The sequence below is a fragment of the Diceros bicornis genome, chromosome 15, assembly GCF_020826845.1.
Source record: "Diceros bicornis minor isolate mBicDic1 chromosome 15, mDicBic1.mat.cur, whole genome shotgun sequence".
In the NCBI taxonomy this organism is placed as follows: Eukaryota; Metazoa; Chordata; class Mammalia; order Perissodactyla; family Rhinocerotidae; genus Diceros; species Diceros bicornis.
Window position 1 is genome coordinate 38,244,260 of NC_080754.1, and position 16,685 is coordinate 38,260,944.

General features: G+C 37.5%; 1 protein-coding gene across 1 annotated transcript in view; it reads right to left on the reverse strand.

The window, feature by feature from the left end:
• SENP2 (SUMO specific peptidase 2) overlaps positions 1-16,685 on the reverse strand; it is a 33,771-nt gene that overhangs the window by 10,437 nt on the left and 6,649 nt on the right. The window contains exons 4-12 of the mRNA XM_058556172.1: positions 13,921-14,054; positions 13,417-13,483; positions 11,516-11,606; positions 7,334-7,502; positions 5,201-5,304; positions 3,744-3,838; positions 3,132-3,183; positions 2,380-2,443; positions 340-516 (exon numbers count right to left, since the gene is read on the reverse strand). Coding sequence (XP_058412155.1) covers positions 340-516; positions 2,380-2,443; positions 3,132-3,183; positions 3,744-3,838; positions 5,201-5,304; positions 7,334-7,502; positions 11,516-11,606; positions 13,417-13,483; positions 13,921-14,054 — 953 coding nt within the window. The remainder of the gene's footprint in view (positions 1-339; positions 517-2,379; positions 2,444-3,131; positions 3,184-3,743; positions 3,839-5,200; positions 5,305-7,333; positions 7,503-11,515; positions 11,607-13,416; positions 13,484-13,920; positions 14,055-16,685) is intronic.

Sequence of the window (16,685 nt, forward strand, 5' to 3'; positions counted from 1 at the left end):
AAAAAACTGCAATGAACTCATTCCTAATGCAAAACCCATACTATGTAACCCAAAATATTTTAAAGTTAGAAAAAGAATCTACAAAGAACCCATTATATTCCAAGATACATGACACTTATATCTACCCACATTTGCTGATCATTAATCTGATCCCTTAGGCCACCTTCACAGATCACTAATAATCAATGCAGCCAGTTACTGAACAGCCCTAGGCCTGATTTCTTTCATATATTCATCCCTGCCTGGAGCCTCTTCAAAATAAAACATTCACTCAAGTCTTGAATAACTGAGGTTATTTAAAAACATGCCTCTTATTCTGATCAACACAGGAAACAATACCTCTGTAAGTTCAAGAAGATCATCCGTCCTTTTATCCCTCTCTTTGCCTGAGCAATTTTTTTCTTTAGTCTCAAGTATTGACATTTTCCTCCTGAGTAAGCCATTGCTTCCACTGCCTAGGCGGAGTCGGGCTGACACTTCTTCAGATAGGTCAGGTTCCAGCTGGTGTCCTCTCCTCTGATTAAAAAAGTTTTATATTCTATTGACATGTTTGATACTTGCACATATAAACATACATAACATAGGAAATATAAAACAGTGCCATTATCTTAAAAGAAAAGAGAATCAGCAAATCCCCAAAGGAGTAAAGTCGATTTAGCATATCTGCCTGTCCCTGCAAGAGGGAACAAAAAAACATTCAAGGCTCACAGGACACCTCAATTACAAACCATGAAACAGAACACTCATCATTTTCCCTGGAAGTAGCAAGAAAAGTATTTCTAGTTCTCTTATCCCAATTAAAAATAATATAGTTAAAAGACATTTTGAAAAGTTGAAAAAAAAAGCAAAAAATAATGATCCATAATCCTACAAATCAGAATAAACCACTGCTATCCTTATACTAAGTAAACATGTTCTATTTCATCATTTTTAAAAAGTAATTTATACATTACAGAAAAATGCACAAAACATTAATATACCACTTAATTTTTGCAAAATTAGCACCTATGTAACCACCATTTAGAATTCTGCCAGCATCCCTGAAACTCTGATAAGAGCCTTTCCTTATCGTGACCCTATGTAACCTTTAGTACTGAATTTAAGTCATCTGCTAGGCAAACTATTTTATATTTTTTATTTTTTTCCCCTAAAGCCCCAGTAGACAGTTGTATGTCATAGCTGCACATCCTTCTAGTTGCTGCATGTGGGATGCAGCCTCAGCATGGCCGGAGAAGCAGTGCGTCGGTGCGCGCCCGGGACTCGAACCCGGGCCGCCAGCAGCGGAGCGCGCGCACTTAACCGCTAAGCCACGGGGCCGGCCCGAGGCAAACTATTTTAAAATTAGGAAATTTATTTAAAAATAGACCTTTGATTAGAACCACACTCTCAACACACCTAGCGTACTCTTCACTCTAGCTAACTGCCAGGTATACCGGTCCTAGGAAACCAGTAGCTGCTGGCCCTTCCCCATGGTCCCAGACAGCAAAGCCTTCAGGTTCAGCAAGGACAGAAGCAGGATGTAGTCATCGGCCCAGTAACAAATACGCCAGGCAACAAATATCCCCCACCTCCCATCCTCTGTCAGGCTTAGTTTCCCTCTTCTTTCAGTTTTTGTTCCACATGTGATAAATGATAATTAAACACAAAAGGTTCACTTTGAATCACTGGAAATGGGGAACATTAGAGAAAGGAATATTCTAAGATTTAAGACTTAAGACTATGAGTTAGCCTTAAGACTAATTCTTATGAAGAGATCTAATGAGAGAAGAGAAACTTGATCAAACTGATACCTAATACAAAGCAGTCCCCTAAACTTTGGTATTTCTATGTATCTAAAATGTGAAATAAGCTAAAACTTCAAGTTGCATTTAATTTAGGAATATATTTCTTTGGAATTTAGAGTGTTTGCCACTATTGTTAAAAATGTTGGTATTGCTATGGAGATCACTGGAACACTTCTTATTCTGATACTTATATAGAAAATGTAAAATCCAATTAAGCATGATTGATAATATTTTCAAGTAAATCCAACATCTTGACTCTGAAAAGAAAGTCCTGAACGTAAATCTTTCCTAGGGATGTATAGTTTTAAAAAATTCTCCAAAAGCAGCCAGGCAACACAGATAAGGGTTGAGATGGAGGCAAGTTGTTCTCTCTTATAAACAAAGGTGGCTACTGCACAGAGATAAAAATCTGGTAACTCAGAAGAAAGTCAAAGTTGTATACCTTCAATGCCTGCTGCTTTTTCAAAGAAAACAACAGAATTAGAAATCAAAGTAACATACACCATCTTTCTTATTTTTCATGGGCACCAAAACTTTAATGTAAGTCAGGTGAAAGAGCAAAAAGATATAAAATTTAACTAGGGTTTCTACTTACACCTTCATTTTCAAGTCTGATTCCAGCTGTCTTCTCTATATCAGAAATTTTCCCCTTTGAACACCTGCGGAAAAAAAATTGAGAGATTACAAACTGGATGATTTTAACCTGGTAAAAGTCAGACTAGTTTTAGAAATAAGATTTAATAATTTGCAAACAAAAATGCCTTGAGTTTACATAGTCCTCTAAACCAAGGGTCAGCAAAATTTTTCTGAAAAGGATCAGACTAAATATTTTAGGCTTTGCAGGTCTTATGGTTTTTGTCACATCTTCTCAACTTCCACTGTAGTTTAAAAGCAGCCATAAACAGTATGTAAATGAATGAGCATGACTGTGTTCCAATAAAACTCTACTTATAAAAACAGGCAGGTGGACCAGATTTGGCCCATAGGCTATAGTTTACCAAACTCTGCTATAAATGAACTATCATCCAAAATCCTAAGGCACTTAGAACTGCCTTCACTGTTCATATAGTAGAGATGCTGATCAGTAGAGATGTCAATCACTAGAGATGCCCACCAGACCACACTCTTATCTAAGTGGCACCAGTGTCTCCCAACCCCTAATGCTCAGGAGAGAAGGGCACCCTCCCTAGCTAGGGTGAGCATCTGACACAAGAGCTACTTATGTGCCCATACATGCTGACCGGCTACCAATGCTGAGGAGAGTTCACAATCCCTCAGACATAGTTACTCACAAATATAGCTTATAAAGTAAGAAAAGAATATGTCAGAATGAATTGAACCACGTACCTCTTTTCACTTCTCACAGAACACAGAGGTCCCCTTGTTTCAACAACTCTATCTATGAGGATGGTAAAGAAAAAATTAAATATTTCCTTTATTAATCAATCACACAGCTAGAATTTTAACTTATAGTTTTCAAGTATCAAGACATTCACTTACCCTGAAATGCTAAAATGAATTCCAAAGACACTAGCCTCCTCACAAATTAAGTTGCTTAAAAATGCACAAATCTCTTTCTTCTTTAAATCTAATCTTTAGTGTAAACTGACTGATGGCTGCTCATTTGGTAAGCTATCATTTAGTGTCCTTTATTGAACAGCAAGTAGAGAAATATAAGGAAATTAAGGAATATAAAGAAATTAATTTTAGGATCACAAAATATGTGCTACTATATTGAAGCTAGGAATAATGATCAAGAGGTATTTTATAAATCTGCTTCATCTTGAAATAGCTTTTTTACTAAACTACTGGTACTGGATAAGTCCCAGTCAATGCCCTGGGGTCTGATAATGTTTTAAAGTTTGGTACACCGTCTTTCACTAGTATGTCATTTTTCAATTTCATATGCATGTGACCTAAGTTCAATATATTAAGATAGGGCTAAATCTAGGAACTCACATGGTTTTGGAACAAACTGAGTTGTTTTGACTCCGTGACTTTGTTCGTCCCCCCAGCCTTTGGTCTTTAATGTGTCCATGTGACTTCTTTGAGAACTTAGAAACACAAAAAGTGAAGAAGATCAGATACAAAAGGAAAATCTACCGTAAATATTCACTATCTCTGTCTGGCAAGTTTCTCCAAGCAGGAGTTATTAATCACCCTGAAACATCAAATTACAGGAGAGAGGATGCAACATAGCACCACCTGGGACCGGGATAAAAGGAGTCTAATCCTGATTCTACTCTTTCAGCCAGGTCACCCAACCTCCAGTCTCTCTATTCGTAAACCTGGATGCTCTCAATCCCCAGCACCACCTTGACTGAAAAACCTCAGTGTGACAAAACTCAGGTTAAAAGAAGAGAAATTTTAAATGATATACTGAAATGGATCCTAAAACAACACGTTAAAAGCAGGAACATAAAAAGCACAGTGGTTTGAGGATTTTACTGACATGACAAAACCAGTCGTTCATGAAGCATACTGCTGCTTCCAACAGTGGCTAGTCACAATGGAGAAAACATTAACATTCTGACTGACAAAACTAAGAGAATTGTTTTTAAAAAGTTAACAACCAAAGTTAAAATTCCCAGACGCATAATCCTTTGTTATTTCTGCATTCAACAAGCTAGATAGTCTTGTGACTTTTTCACCGTCAACTTGCTGTGACATAATTTCTGGGATCCCCTCTCACACCACTAGTTAGAATTATCAAGTGTGCCTCAATCCTGAGCTCACATATTTTTTTATCCAAATATAAGGCCAGATATCAACTTCCTCTGCTACTCTCATCTATTTGCTCAAATCATTAGAATATTTAATTAACAAGCAGTCTTATAAGAAAAATGTCTTATGACTTGGGATGACTTGTCTCTAAATCTTGTCTCTAAAGTGGATAGTTTCCAACTGTGCTAAAACACATGCACTACGATGCCTCACAGACTATATGCATGGGGGTGGGGGGAGACAGGGAGGAAGGGAGAGAGGAAGGGAGGAAGGGAAAGATGGGCAGGAGAGGAGAAGAGGGGGAAAGAGAGGCAGACAGAGAGAGACACAGATTGTGGGAAATGTGTGTGTTGGGGAAGTTGAAAAAAACTCTGCCCCCTGGGAACCCAACTTCAACCAGTGATTCCAATCTTCTGTATCAGAGTTTCAAGTGAGGGATCCTTTGAACAAAGGATTCTAAAGCCAACAGACAATTCTATTTCTATTATATATATAATCTATTACTATATAATCTATTACTAGATACAATGTTCTATATGATCTGTTACTAGATACAATGTTCAGACAAATCACAGGGCTAGTTCTCTCAACGTTACCCTTTTTTTGCAAACAAAGCCCTTGCCACCAATCCCCTCTCCAAAAATAAGGAAAAAGATGGCTGGCAAAGCATTTATCCTGTAGCTTATTTTTACCTATGATGAGCTGAAGTTGCAGGAGGAACAGAGTTTCCATGACCGCTTTCTTTAAGTCGCTCCAACAACCTTCGGTACTTCTCTCTTTCCTCTTTTTGAACACCCTAAATAAAAGAAGGCATGTTAGATAACTACTAGCACATTAAACCTAAAATTAAATCATAATTTAAGAGCTCAAATGCAGCCCATAGATGTGCTTTATTTACCAGCACAATGTTTTTTAAAATCTTTGAATTCATTACCAACTTTATTAATTGAAAAGAAAAATCCAAAAATCTGGCCTCTTTGGAAAAATTGAATCAACAATCTGGAGTTTTGTAGGGCTATTCCCTTTAGACAGGCCATTCACTCCAGCCCACTTCACTCATTTACATTATCTGCTCATCCTTGAGGACATTTAAGTTTTTGAGGGCAGAACTGGGTTAACCACAAAAAAACTCAGCAGAAATAATCCACTTGCATATTCATAACATTTAGCTTCCAAAATGGAACTGGTCTCACCAAAGTCACCAATGACCTTCTATGGCCAGATCCATTAGACAGTTTTTCAGCCCTTATGTTACTTGACCTCTCTCTTCAGCATCTCACTCTGCTGACCTTGCCTTGCCTTCCTGGACAAGAATACACTCTCCTGCTTTCTTCTTATCTTCTCAGTCTCCACTGCAGATTATTTCTTCTTCTGCCTGCCCTTACATGCCTATGGTTCTGCCCATTATCTCTTCTCACACTTCATTTCCTCCCTGAATAATTTCTTCAGCTAGCTCCCTTGATTTAAATAACACCAACATGCAGAAGATTCAGATGTGTCTCTAACCCTGCCTTTTTCTGAAAACCCCCATCACCTATATCCAAGAGTCTACAGGACAGGTCTTCTTGCATGATTCACAGGCACTTTAAACAATGTCCAAAACTGAAGTCATCATCTTCCCCCTAAACACACAGGGTAACCCGGTCAGTGGCACGTATTTATCCAAGACTAAAATCAGGGACTCAGGCTCTTCCCTCTAACTTTATATCACACTTAACCAATGAACAAGTCCTTGCTAATATTACCTCCTCATATTTCTAGAATATATCCTATGTATATGCGATATATATTTGCTCAGTTCCATCTCTGATTTCTAAGAGGTATTGAAGCTTACTTTCATACCTCTCCTTAAAACCCCTCCTGGGCTGTGGTCCATTCCTCTCTCTGCCTACCTCTGTCAATTACAACTAGTTATATAGTAGCTCCTAGAGGACAGGGACCATATTTTATTCACGTTTGAATTGCTGACAACTGGCACAGCACCTGGGATGCAAACAAATATTTCTTTGATGAACTAAATTAAGTGGCTCACAAAACCATCTAGAAAATTGCAATAGTGATAAGCTTGAGGAATGCTAGATACAGGAATAATTCTAAATTCTCCTGAAATAAGTGAAGACTTCAAGAGGGAAGTGAAGAGAAGACTGTTGATGAAGACATCATGCTAAGTGCCCTGAAAAGGGAAGGAAAAAGCAGACATATACCATTTACTTCCCTTACTTAGTCACAGTTATTATATCTTATAAAAGAACAAGTTAGAATAATTCAGGGACCCAAAAAGAAACAATCTATAATCTTATCTTTTCCTAACATGATTCCTTTTTCTGTCTTATAGTGAAAATAACTATATCTAGAAATTGACTAAATTACCTATGTATAGAATCTCTCTAGAAGGATACATCAAGTATCAATGGTTACTTGCTAAGAGTCAAACAGGGTGCGGGGGCCAGGTATGGAAGGGAGAAATTGACAGTTACCGTACACCGTTTCATACCTTTTGAATTTTGTACCATAGTATATGTATTATTTATTCTCCCCAAAATTCATAAAATAGTTTTTATTTTTACTTTATTTTATTTTTTTAAATTTTATTTATTTATTTTTTCCCCCAAAGCCCCAGTAGATAGTTGTACGTCATAGCTGCACATCCTTCTAGTTACTGTATGTGGGACGCGGCCTCAGCATGGCCGGAGAAGCGGTGCGTGGGTGAGCGCCCGGGATCCGAACCCGGGCCGCCAGCAGTGGAGCGCGCGCACTTAACCGCTAAGCCACGGGGCCGGCCCTATAAAATAGTTTTTAAAAGAGATCAGGCTAAAAGGGCTTACCTCCTCCACAGTACAATGGGGACGCCTCAGACCCTTGCCACCCTCTTCAGAAATCATCTCTGTTCCAACCTGTTCCTGAGGTTTCCACGTTAAGGAACTTTCTGGATTGCTTTTGCTATGGCGACGCCCACCTGGTCTTCTATTATAGCCTTCTGAGTTCAAAGTAAAACTGAGAGACAGAAAGACAGAAAAGAAGAAAAAAAAAGTTATCACTAAACTGCTATAAATTGCTGGAATTTAAGCTCCAGACCATCCTGTGATTAAGCTGTCCCAGGTTAAGCTTGCTCCTGGCAAACCAGACAACTACCATTTGCAAAAGTGATATCTATCTCTAGAGCAGAGGGCACCCCAGAATTCTGCTATGGCATTTCCAGTCACCAGGGCTGCCACATGAAAGCCCCTGCCTTCTCCCTCATGCCCAATTTTCCAACCCCAGCTCTGGATTTAGATCCCCTGTGACACACACCCTCCTCTGGTACTGCGCTTCTCCTTTAGTCATGTGGCACCATGGAATTAATTACTGGTGTGATTGTTGAATCTCTATATCCCACATGAAACTTTAAATTCCCTAAAGACAGAGATTACACCCTTTCACCACTGTATCCTAGTACATGACCTAAGCCAAAAGGCACTCAATAAATATCTGCTGAATGCTAAATTAATAAATGCTAAAGACATGGAGGCCATGATGCCCCCCCACCCCGGTCATTGTTGCTGGTGACAGAGCCTGCCTCTCCTGCCACTGCCAATAATGGGACAAACTGATATCATAACTCTCTTAATATAATGTTTTGAAAAGGATACAACACCACGTATATACTAGTGTTTCTACCAAAAAAATGCATAATCTAAAATAAATCATGAGTAAACATCAGACAAAATTAAGCAACATTCTACAAAAGAAATGATTTGTACTCTTTAAAAATATCCATGCTATTAAAGACAAAGAAAGGCTGAGGAACTGTTCCAGATTAAAGCAGATCAAAGAGACGTGAAAATTAAACAAAATACATGATCCTGCACTGAATCATGGACCAGAAAAAGTAATCTCTATAACGAAGAAATTTAAATAAGATTATATAGTAGTAGTATATCAATGTTAAATTTTGTGATTTTGGTAATCTGTGATGATGTAAGTGAATGTCCTCATTCTTAAGAAATAAACACACCCAAGTACTTATGATTAAAGGGGCATGAGTCTAAGACTTACTCTCAAATAGTTCAGAAAAAAATATTATGTATTATGACAGAGAATGATAAAGCAAATTGGCAAAATGATAGCAACTGGTGAATCTGGGTCAAATGTATTCACCTACAGAGTTTCAAAATATGTGAAGCAAAAACCGACATGACCGGACAGAGAAATAGACAAGTCCACAATTACAGAAGGAAACAGCAACACTCCTTGCTCATCTATCAGTAAAAAAAGTAAACAGAAAATCATTCACACCTGTAAAACATTATCAACAAACTTGACCTAACTGACAATGTATAGAACACTTCACCCAGCAATAGCAGAATACACATTCTTTTCCAGCGCACATTGAACATCACCCAGATAGACCATATTCTAGGCTATAAAACAAATATTAACAAATGTAAAACAACTGAAATCATACTAAGCATATTCTCTGACCAAATGGAATTAAACTAGAAATCAATAACAGAACAATATCTGGAAAGTCCCAAATATTTGGAAATTAAACAATGTAATTCTACACTTCGAAATAATCACAAGTTAAAGAGGAAGTAAAACAAAAATTAGAAAATATTTTAAGTTGAATGAAAATTAAAAGCAACATATCAAAATGTGTGAGATGCAGATAAAACAATGCTTATAGAAACATTTACAGCATTAAATGCTTAGATAATAAGTTCACTTCTAAATATTTAAGTATGTATCTCCCCAAAACAAGGACATCTCTTGCATAACCACAATACAATCATCAAATTCAGGAACTTGAGCAGTGATACAATATGTAACATGTTGTTCATATTCAAATTTCTCCAAAGGTATTAAAAACATACTTCATAGCAAATTTTTTCCCATCTAGGATTCAATGCAGGAGCTCACACTGCATTTAGTTGTCATGTGTCTTTAGTTACCTTTAATCTGGAACAGTTTTTCAGCCTTTCTTCATCATTATAATGAAGAGTACAGGCCTGTTGTTTTGTAGAATGAACCTTAATTTCAGCTTAACCAGTTTTCTTATAATTAGATTCACATTATTGATTTTTGCAGGAATACCACATTAACTGTTGATGTCCTTCTCAGTGCAATATATCTGGAGGCCACGTCAGTTCGTCCCACTGTGGGTGATTTTAATTTTGATCCTTTGGTTAAGGTGCTGTCAGGCAAGTTTCTCCACTCTAGTTTTTTTGTAATTAATTACTATTAGTTATTATTTTTCCCTTTGTAATTAATAAGTAATTCATGGGATATATTTTCAGTTTATGTAAATATCCCATACCTCATCAAACTTTTACTTACTAGTTTCAGCTCAATTGATGATTCCTGTACATTTCAATTATTACTGTGATAGTTACAAAATGGTGATTTTTCTAATTCTATCATTCTTTCTACACTTACTAGTTGGCATTCTGCTATAAATAAGATCTTTTATTCCCACACTATATATTTATTTATTAGTATCTGTATTCCTGTCTTTTTTCATTTTGATGCTTAAATTGCCCCCAATTTGGCCAGTGAAAGCCCCTTCAAGTTTCCTCCTGGGTCATGTTGACATGTCCCCAGTTTTGTTTTGTTTTGTTGTTTCTGAAGAAGATTCGCCCTGAGCTAACATCTGTTGCCAATCTTCCTCTTTTTTTCCTTGAGGAAGATTAGCCATCAGCTAACATCTATGCCATTCTTCCTCTACTTTGTATGTGGGACGCCACCACAGCATGGCTGATGAGTGGTGTCGGTCTGTGCTTGGGATCCAAACCCACGAACCCAGGCCACCGAAGTGGAGCATGCCAAACTTAACCACTACACCATGGGGCCAGCCCTGACATGTCCCCAGTTTTTGAGCAGTCCTTTAATTTCTGACATAAAATGTTCCAGATTCATTTTGTGCTTTCCCTCCTAGCCCTACAATCAGCCATTTATCCAACTCCAGAGAGCCCTAGTTTTTAGTTAGTGTCTCATTCTTAAATATGAGTGGATAGCCAAGGATTTTAGGTATTTGAATAAAGACTATAATATGAAAGATAAGACCAAAACAATCCAAAGGGGCAGGAAGAATTCAGAAGAAGCAGACAGAGCAGGGAGAAGAAGAAATTTTAAAATAATTAACAGCTTTAGAGATAAGAGAAGATATTGCTTCCTTATAATAAGAACAAGATGCTTGGACAAAGGAAAAACCATGGTGAGTGGGAAGGAAGAGGATGCTTACAACTTAAAAACTAGGAAACCAAAATAAAAAAAAAGTCAATAAAAGATTTTTTTTTTTAAACAGGGCAAGGACTGGGGCCGGCCCTGTGGCATAGCAGTTAAGTGCGTGCTCTCCGATGCTGGCGGCCCGGGTTCGGATCCCGGGTGCGCACCAGCGCATTGCTTGTCAGGCCATGCTGTGGCGGCGTCCCATATAAAGTGGAGGAAGATTGCCACGGATGTTAGCCCAGGGCCAGTCTTCCTCAGCAAAAAGAGGAGGATTGGCAGATGTTCGCTCAGGGCTGATCACTTCCTCACACAAAAAAATAAATAAATAAAAAGGGCAAGGACTACAACAAAAGAAGAGAATATATAGGAAAATTAGATCAATCTAGAAAGTCTAATATCCAAGGAGCAGAAATTCTAGAAAGTGAGAACACAGAAAGAAGAAGAAAATTACTAATAAAATATTAAGAACAGTTCAGTGTATGAGAATTCATCAGGCTATATACATGATTTCTGCACTTTTCTGTATGCATACTATACTTCAAAAAAAGTTTAGAAGTTAGCGACAATTATTTTTTAAAAGGTTTTCAAAATCAGATGCGATAGGCATATAATGTGGTAGAAAAAGTAACACACTTGAGTTCGAGTCTCTCACTAGCTGCATGATATTCGGCAAGTTATGAACCTTAGAGTACTTACTTAACAAGAGTACATAATAGAGTCAAAGTGAGAATGCCCAGCAAGAGTGAGCACCTAATAAGTGCTAAGTCTCCATTAACAAAAAGGCAGAATTTAACACTTACCCAAAAGAAGGCAGGACTCTGCGAGGCTGATCTCGAGTTACTGTCACTCTGATCTTTGGATAGTCACTTATTCCATTAGGAGATTTATTACCTATTTCAGAAATGCATTTATAATTGTAAAAAAACAAAAAAACCTGTGAATAGTTTGCATTAGAAAAGAAAATCTGAGTAGTCCACAGTGTAGAACTAAATATCTTATTTTTTCAAATTCTATTACTATACAGCACAGAGGTCCAGCACAAATTTTGTAAAAGTTAAAGGAAAAGCAATAGTGCTTAATTTGTCTTTGATCTCTGACAGGTAGTAACAATTCATTGACAAGCTTTTCTAATTTTGCTTGCTGGGACCACCAAGAGGCATGAAGAACTCAATGATGACAAACTCTGTAATCTAATCGAGTAAAGTTTTCAAATTGTTTTTTCTTCCCAAGCAAACAGAACTATTTTTAAATGAAAACCTGCCATATGTTACTACACTTCACCAGAAGCTTCTAACACTTGTGAGATGGTTACTATACTTCAAAAAAGGGTAACCAAATTTTCATCAGCCACATTTTCTGCTGGAACTATTACAGGGCCTTGGAGTCCCTGAGAACTCCAAAATGCAAAGAGGTCTAAAACTGAAAGTTTTTTCATAAGTCAGTAGTAGCAAAACCTACACTGACCTGAATTCATTTGTTTGCAAAACCTGACTTGAACCAATCTTCAGTCCCAATGGAGTTTTTTAATAATATCCAATAAACACAATATATCTCAAATATGAAAAATTTGGAATTCCCAAACACATCTCCAAGGGTTTCAGATTAGAAACTATGGACTTATTTACACAAGAAACCCACCCTAGGAATACCTATGTTTCTCTGACTAGGCTACACAGAAATATAGTGCCAGTACCTCAGGCACAAGATAAATCTACCATCCCTTCCATACATCAATTTTAATGGTAAATAATTTTAAACATTTATATATTCAAACACTATGAATAGATTATAAAATCTAATGAAATAAAAGACTTCAAAGAAGTATCATCTTTGTGCCAGGTCCTTTGGGACTATTCTCAGTCTCAGGGGTACGCATTTACTCTCCTTTGCTCTTCTCTGCCACCAGAGGTACTTTACTAAAAAAAGTTTGAGAAGCACTACTCTAAGGTTTTTATCATTTCCTTAACTTCTTCCACATTGGGCTTCTGAACCCACGAGTTCTCTAAAAGCTCTCTTTCCCCTTCCTCTCAAACTTTTACAAGCCTACCTGAGGGGCAGAGATCACAACCATTTTTAAGACTCTTGACTTCTTCCTGTTTTTCCCCACCATAGCATTTTGTACAGTATATGCAACAGTTACAATTCAATTTCGGGCTATAAGGATGATATGGAAGATCCTAAACCATAAACCTATGAGAACTGGGAACCTAAAGTTGCTCTCCAATCAGATCATATCCTTCAAAGGCAGAGTTTTATTATTTTGTCATTTTATTATTTTGCTATTTGTTTTGTCATTTTGTTACTAAAGGTTTTATGATTTTGTAAGGTTTTATTATTTTGATATTTGTTTCATTATTTTGTTATTAAAGCTTTTATTATTTTGCTATTCCTGATAACTTAGCACAGTGTCTGGCACAGAGAAAGCTCTCAGGAAATGGGGGGGGGGGGGGAGATGGTTTTTTTTGTTTTTTAAAATGAATGAACCAGAGTCACATTAGGAAACTGATAGTACAAATAGAAAACACAACAGTAAATTCAAAAACAATTCTAAAGGAAAGCTATTTGCTTTTTAGAATGGTAGAGAGAATATATCTGTGCTCTCATTCCAACCCAAATCAGTGTTTTCCTTTCATAGTCTCAAAACTCAGAAAAAAGCAGCAGAAGGAGGTAGGGGAAGCAGAAATAGTTTTGACCACCTCACCCAGTTTCAGCATGTTGTTCCAGGATCCAGAACCTGTCAGTTCACAAGATGAAGAGTTCGGAAATACCTTAAAATCAAACAGAATCACCTCTGTAGTATCTAAATTTTAGAATTTAAATAACTTTCTAATATGAAAAAAAAAAAAAATCACTCTATTGGTGATTACTTAGCTAGCTCACAGAAAAGATACTATCAATAAGACCAAAGGTTTAATTTGTGAAGATTCACAAAATGAGATAAAAAATAACAATTCCAGGTTCTTCACACATATTGAAATAAGAAAAGCAAATGTATTAATAATTTGCTCTTTATAAATATTTTTAAATGTGTAATTTCTTAACCTTTAACTTTTTGGCCTTTATATCAAGGCTAATAAAGACATGAACATTGCTGGAAAAAAGTTATTCTACCCATTAATTCCTAAAAAGAGAGTATTTCTAAAATTTAACTTTAATGATTAAGCACAAGGATCAGTAGCCCCAATGGAGCCCTATCCCCACTGACCTCTCCTGAAGGGGCCACATTCCGTGTTCCATTACAAGCAGAAGTTACCATGGGCTTAGTGGTCAGCTGGAATGGGAATCCAAATAAGCTGGCAGCATTGTAGAGACTGGTTTTCACTTGGCGAATAAAACAATCTAGAAAGTGTAATATAGATTACATACACCTATAAATATAGAGTAATAAACTACTTTTTTTTAAAAATAATTTTATTTATTTATTTTTTCCCCCAAAGCCCCAGTAGATAGTTGTATGTCATAGCTGCACATCCTTCTAGTTGCTGCATGTGGGACACGGCCTCAGCATGGCCGGAGAAGCGGCGCATCAGTGCGCGCCCAGGATCCGAACCTGGGCCGCCAGCAGCGGAGCATGCGCACTTAACCGCTAAGCCACGGGGCCGGCCCGAGAGTAATAAACTTCTAGCAAAAAAATAAGATTATATCTTGGAAAAGGTCTCTCTCAGTTTTTATTAAAAGTTCTATTTTCAACCATTGAGATAAAAAGGTATCTATAAAAATAATTTTTCTCCTACCCTAATAACTAGAATTCCAGCATTGTGATTTTTTTTAAATAAATTATCTGGGATGCTACAAAAACATGAAACCATCACTTTAGTAAATCACAGTGATTCACAAAAAAATGTCCTAAAATGACAGCTTTTAAGCAATGAGTTCTCCAGAATATAAACCTTTATCAGAGAGAGAGGGGCAAAACTTAAACAACCTGAAGCGTATAGTCACTAGATATGACAGAATGCTACAGGAAGTACTATCATTTACTCACTGGTTTGTCCTTGCTTCCCAGGCAGGTAACAATATAGCTGTCCTAAACAACTACGTACTAAGTGCCTATTATATCTTGGCTATGCCCAGGGTGGAAGTTAGTGAAGTATAAGTTATGCAGCTCTTAAACATATATGACGAAACAAGGCTATTCCTCTACTTGAGAAGATGTGTTAGATGATCTCAGACTCACCCCTCCCTGCCACCAAAAATAAAGATTACAAAATAAATAAGTAAATAAATAAGGGGAAGCATAGATTTCAGTGCTTACCCCACTTCCTCCTTTTATCACACTACCCCTTTCTCACTTCCTACACTGCTGATTTGCTTTCGACAATTTCCTCATTAAGGGTATTCTAAAGCACTAGTTTGAGCGAAAGAGACCATCATCTTAGCCACATTCAGCTTTAAAAAAAATAACCTGAAACTGAAATAGTAGCTTTTAAGCAACAAGCACTCCAGAACATATAAGATATAAAATACTTTCCAGAATGATAGGTGAATAACTTAAACAACACGAAGGATGTGATAGCTGGGTAAAGCAGAATCCAATTTGACATAATTTGTAGCTAGAGAATAGTTAAAAGTACCAAAGTTTGCAAATGACTTGTTTCTCATTTTAGGAATTAGAGAGAATTCCAGGTTATCCCTCTAATAATGTTGAGGAACAACATTTCCATTCTGCTGTACTTTAAGTGGGAGAAAAAAAGCTTTAGGAATTGGTACTGAACCCACAGACTATCATCCAGACCCCAAAGGGCAAGAGGTGCTCTTTTTTGTGTGTATGTGAGGAAGATCAGCCCTGAGCTAACATCCATGCCAATCCTCTTTTTGCTGAGGAAGACTGCCCTGGGCTAACATCTGTGCCCATCTTCCTCCACTTTATATGGGATGCGCCACAGCATGGCCTGACAAGCGGTGCGTCGGTGCGCGCCCGGGATCCGAACCCAGGCCGCCAGCAGCAGAGTGTGTGCACTTAATCACTACGCCACGGGGCCGGCCCCAAGAGGTACTCTTAATAACAGTGAAATAGTGGACACTAAAAAGCATTGTAATATTTATTTTCCTACAAATTTTGTCAAAATCTGAGTATGCTCCAAGATTATGTCAAAAAATCTCATTGACTTAAAAAAAAATGGGGACAAGACCACCTTATTTTCCTGAGACTAAACTACGTAGATCTCTTATCTCTTTTATCTCATGAGTCTGCAATTCTAAGGTCTTCCTTTTTTTCTTTTACCCTTCCTTTTTTTCTCTCAAAAGCAACCAACAGAGTTGTACTGTCTGAGATAGTAGCCGGTAGCCACATGTAGTTCCCTAAGTTTAAATTTAATTAAAATTAAATTCAGTTCTCGGTCTCACTAGCCCCATTTCAAGTGTTCACTAGCCATTATGGCTGAGAGTTCCGTTGTACAGCACTGCCACAGACCTTTACAAACTCTGCCAATAAGTATTATCTCTGCTACCTCCTGCTTCCCCCTTGGTTTAGGTTCCCTTCTATAGTTTCCATTCAGAAAATCATAATACATATTTCATGGAAACCATGGTGGGAGAAATCCTTAACATAGAAGTCCATGAAATAGATGATTACCAGAATTATTTCAAGAACCTTCTGTAATTTATTTATTTATATTTTTCTTTAAAATTGACTCACTTTTTTTGCCAAACGTATTTGAAAGGTAATTTTATATGGCTACTGTTAACATAAAGCAACATCATTTGCCTTATAAAGAAATGAAGGGCCGGCCCTGTGGCTTAGCGGTTAAGTGCGCGCGCTCCGCTGCTGGCGGCCTGGGTTCGGATCCCGGGCACGCACCGACGCACCGCTTCTCCGGCCATGCTGAGGCCGTGTCCCACATACAGCAACTAGAACGATGTGCATCTATGACATACAACTATCTACTGGGGCTTTGGGGGAAAAAAATAAATAAAATTTTAAAAAAAAGAAATGAAAACATGGGGCCAGCTGGGTGGTGTAGGGGTTAA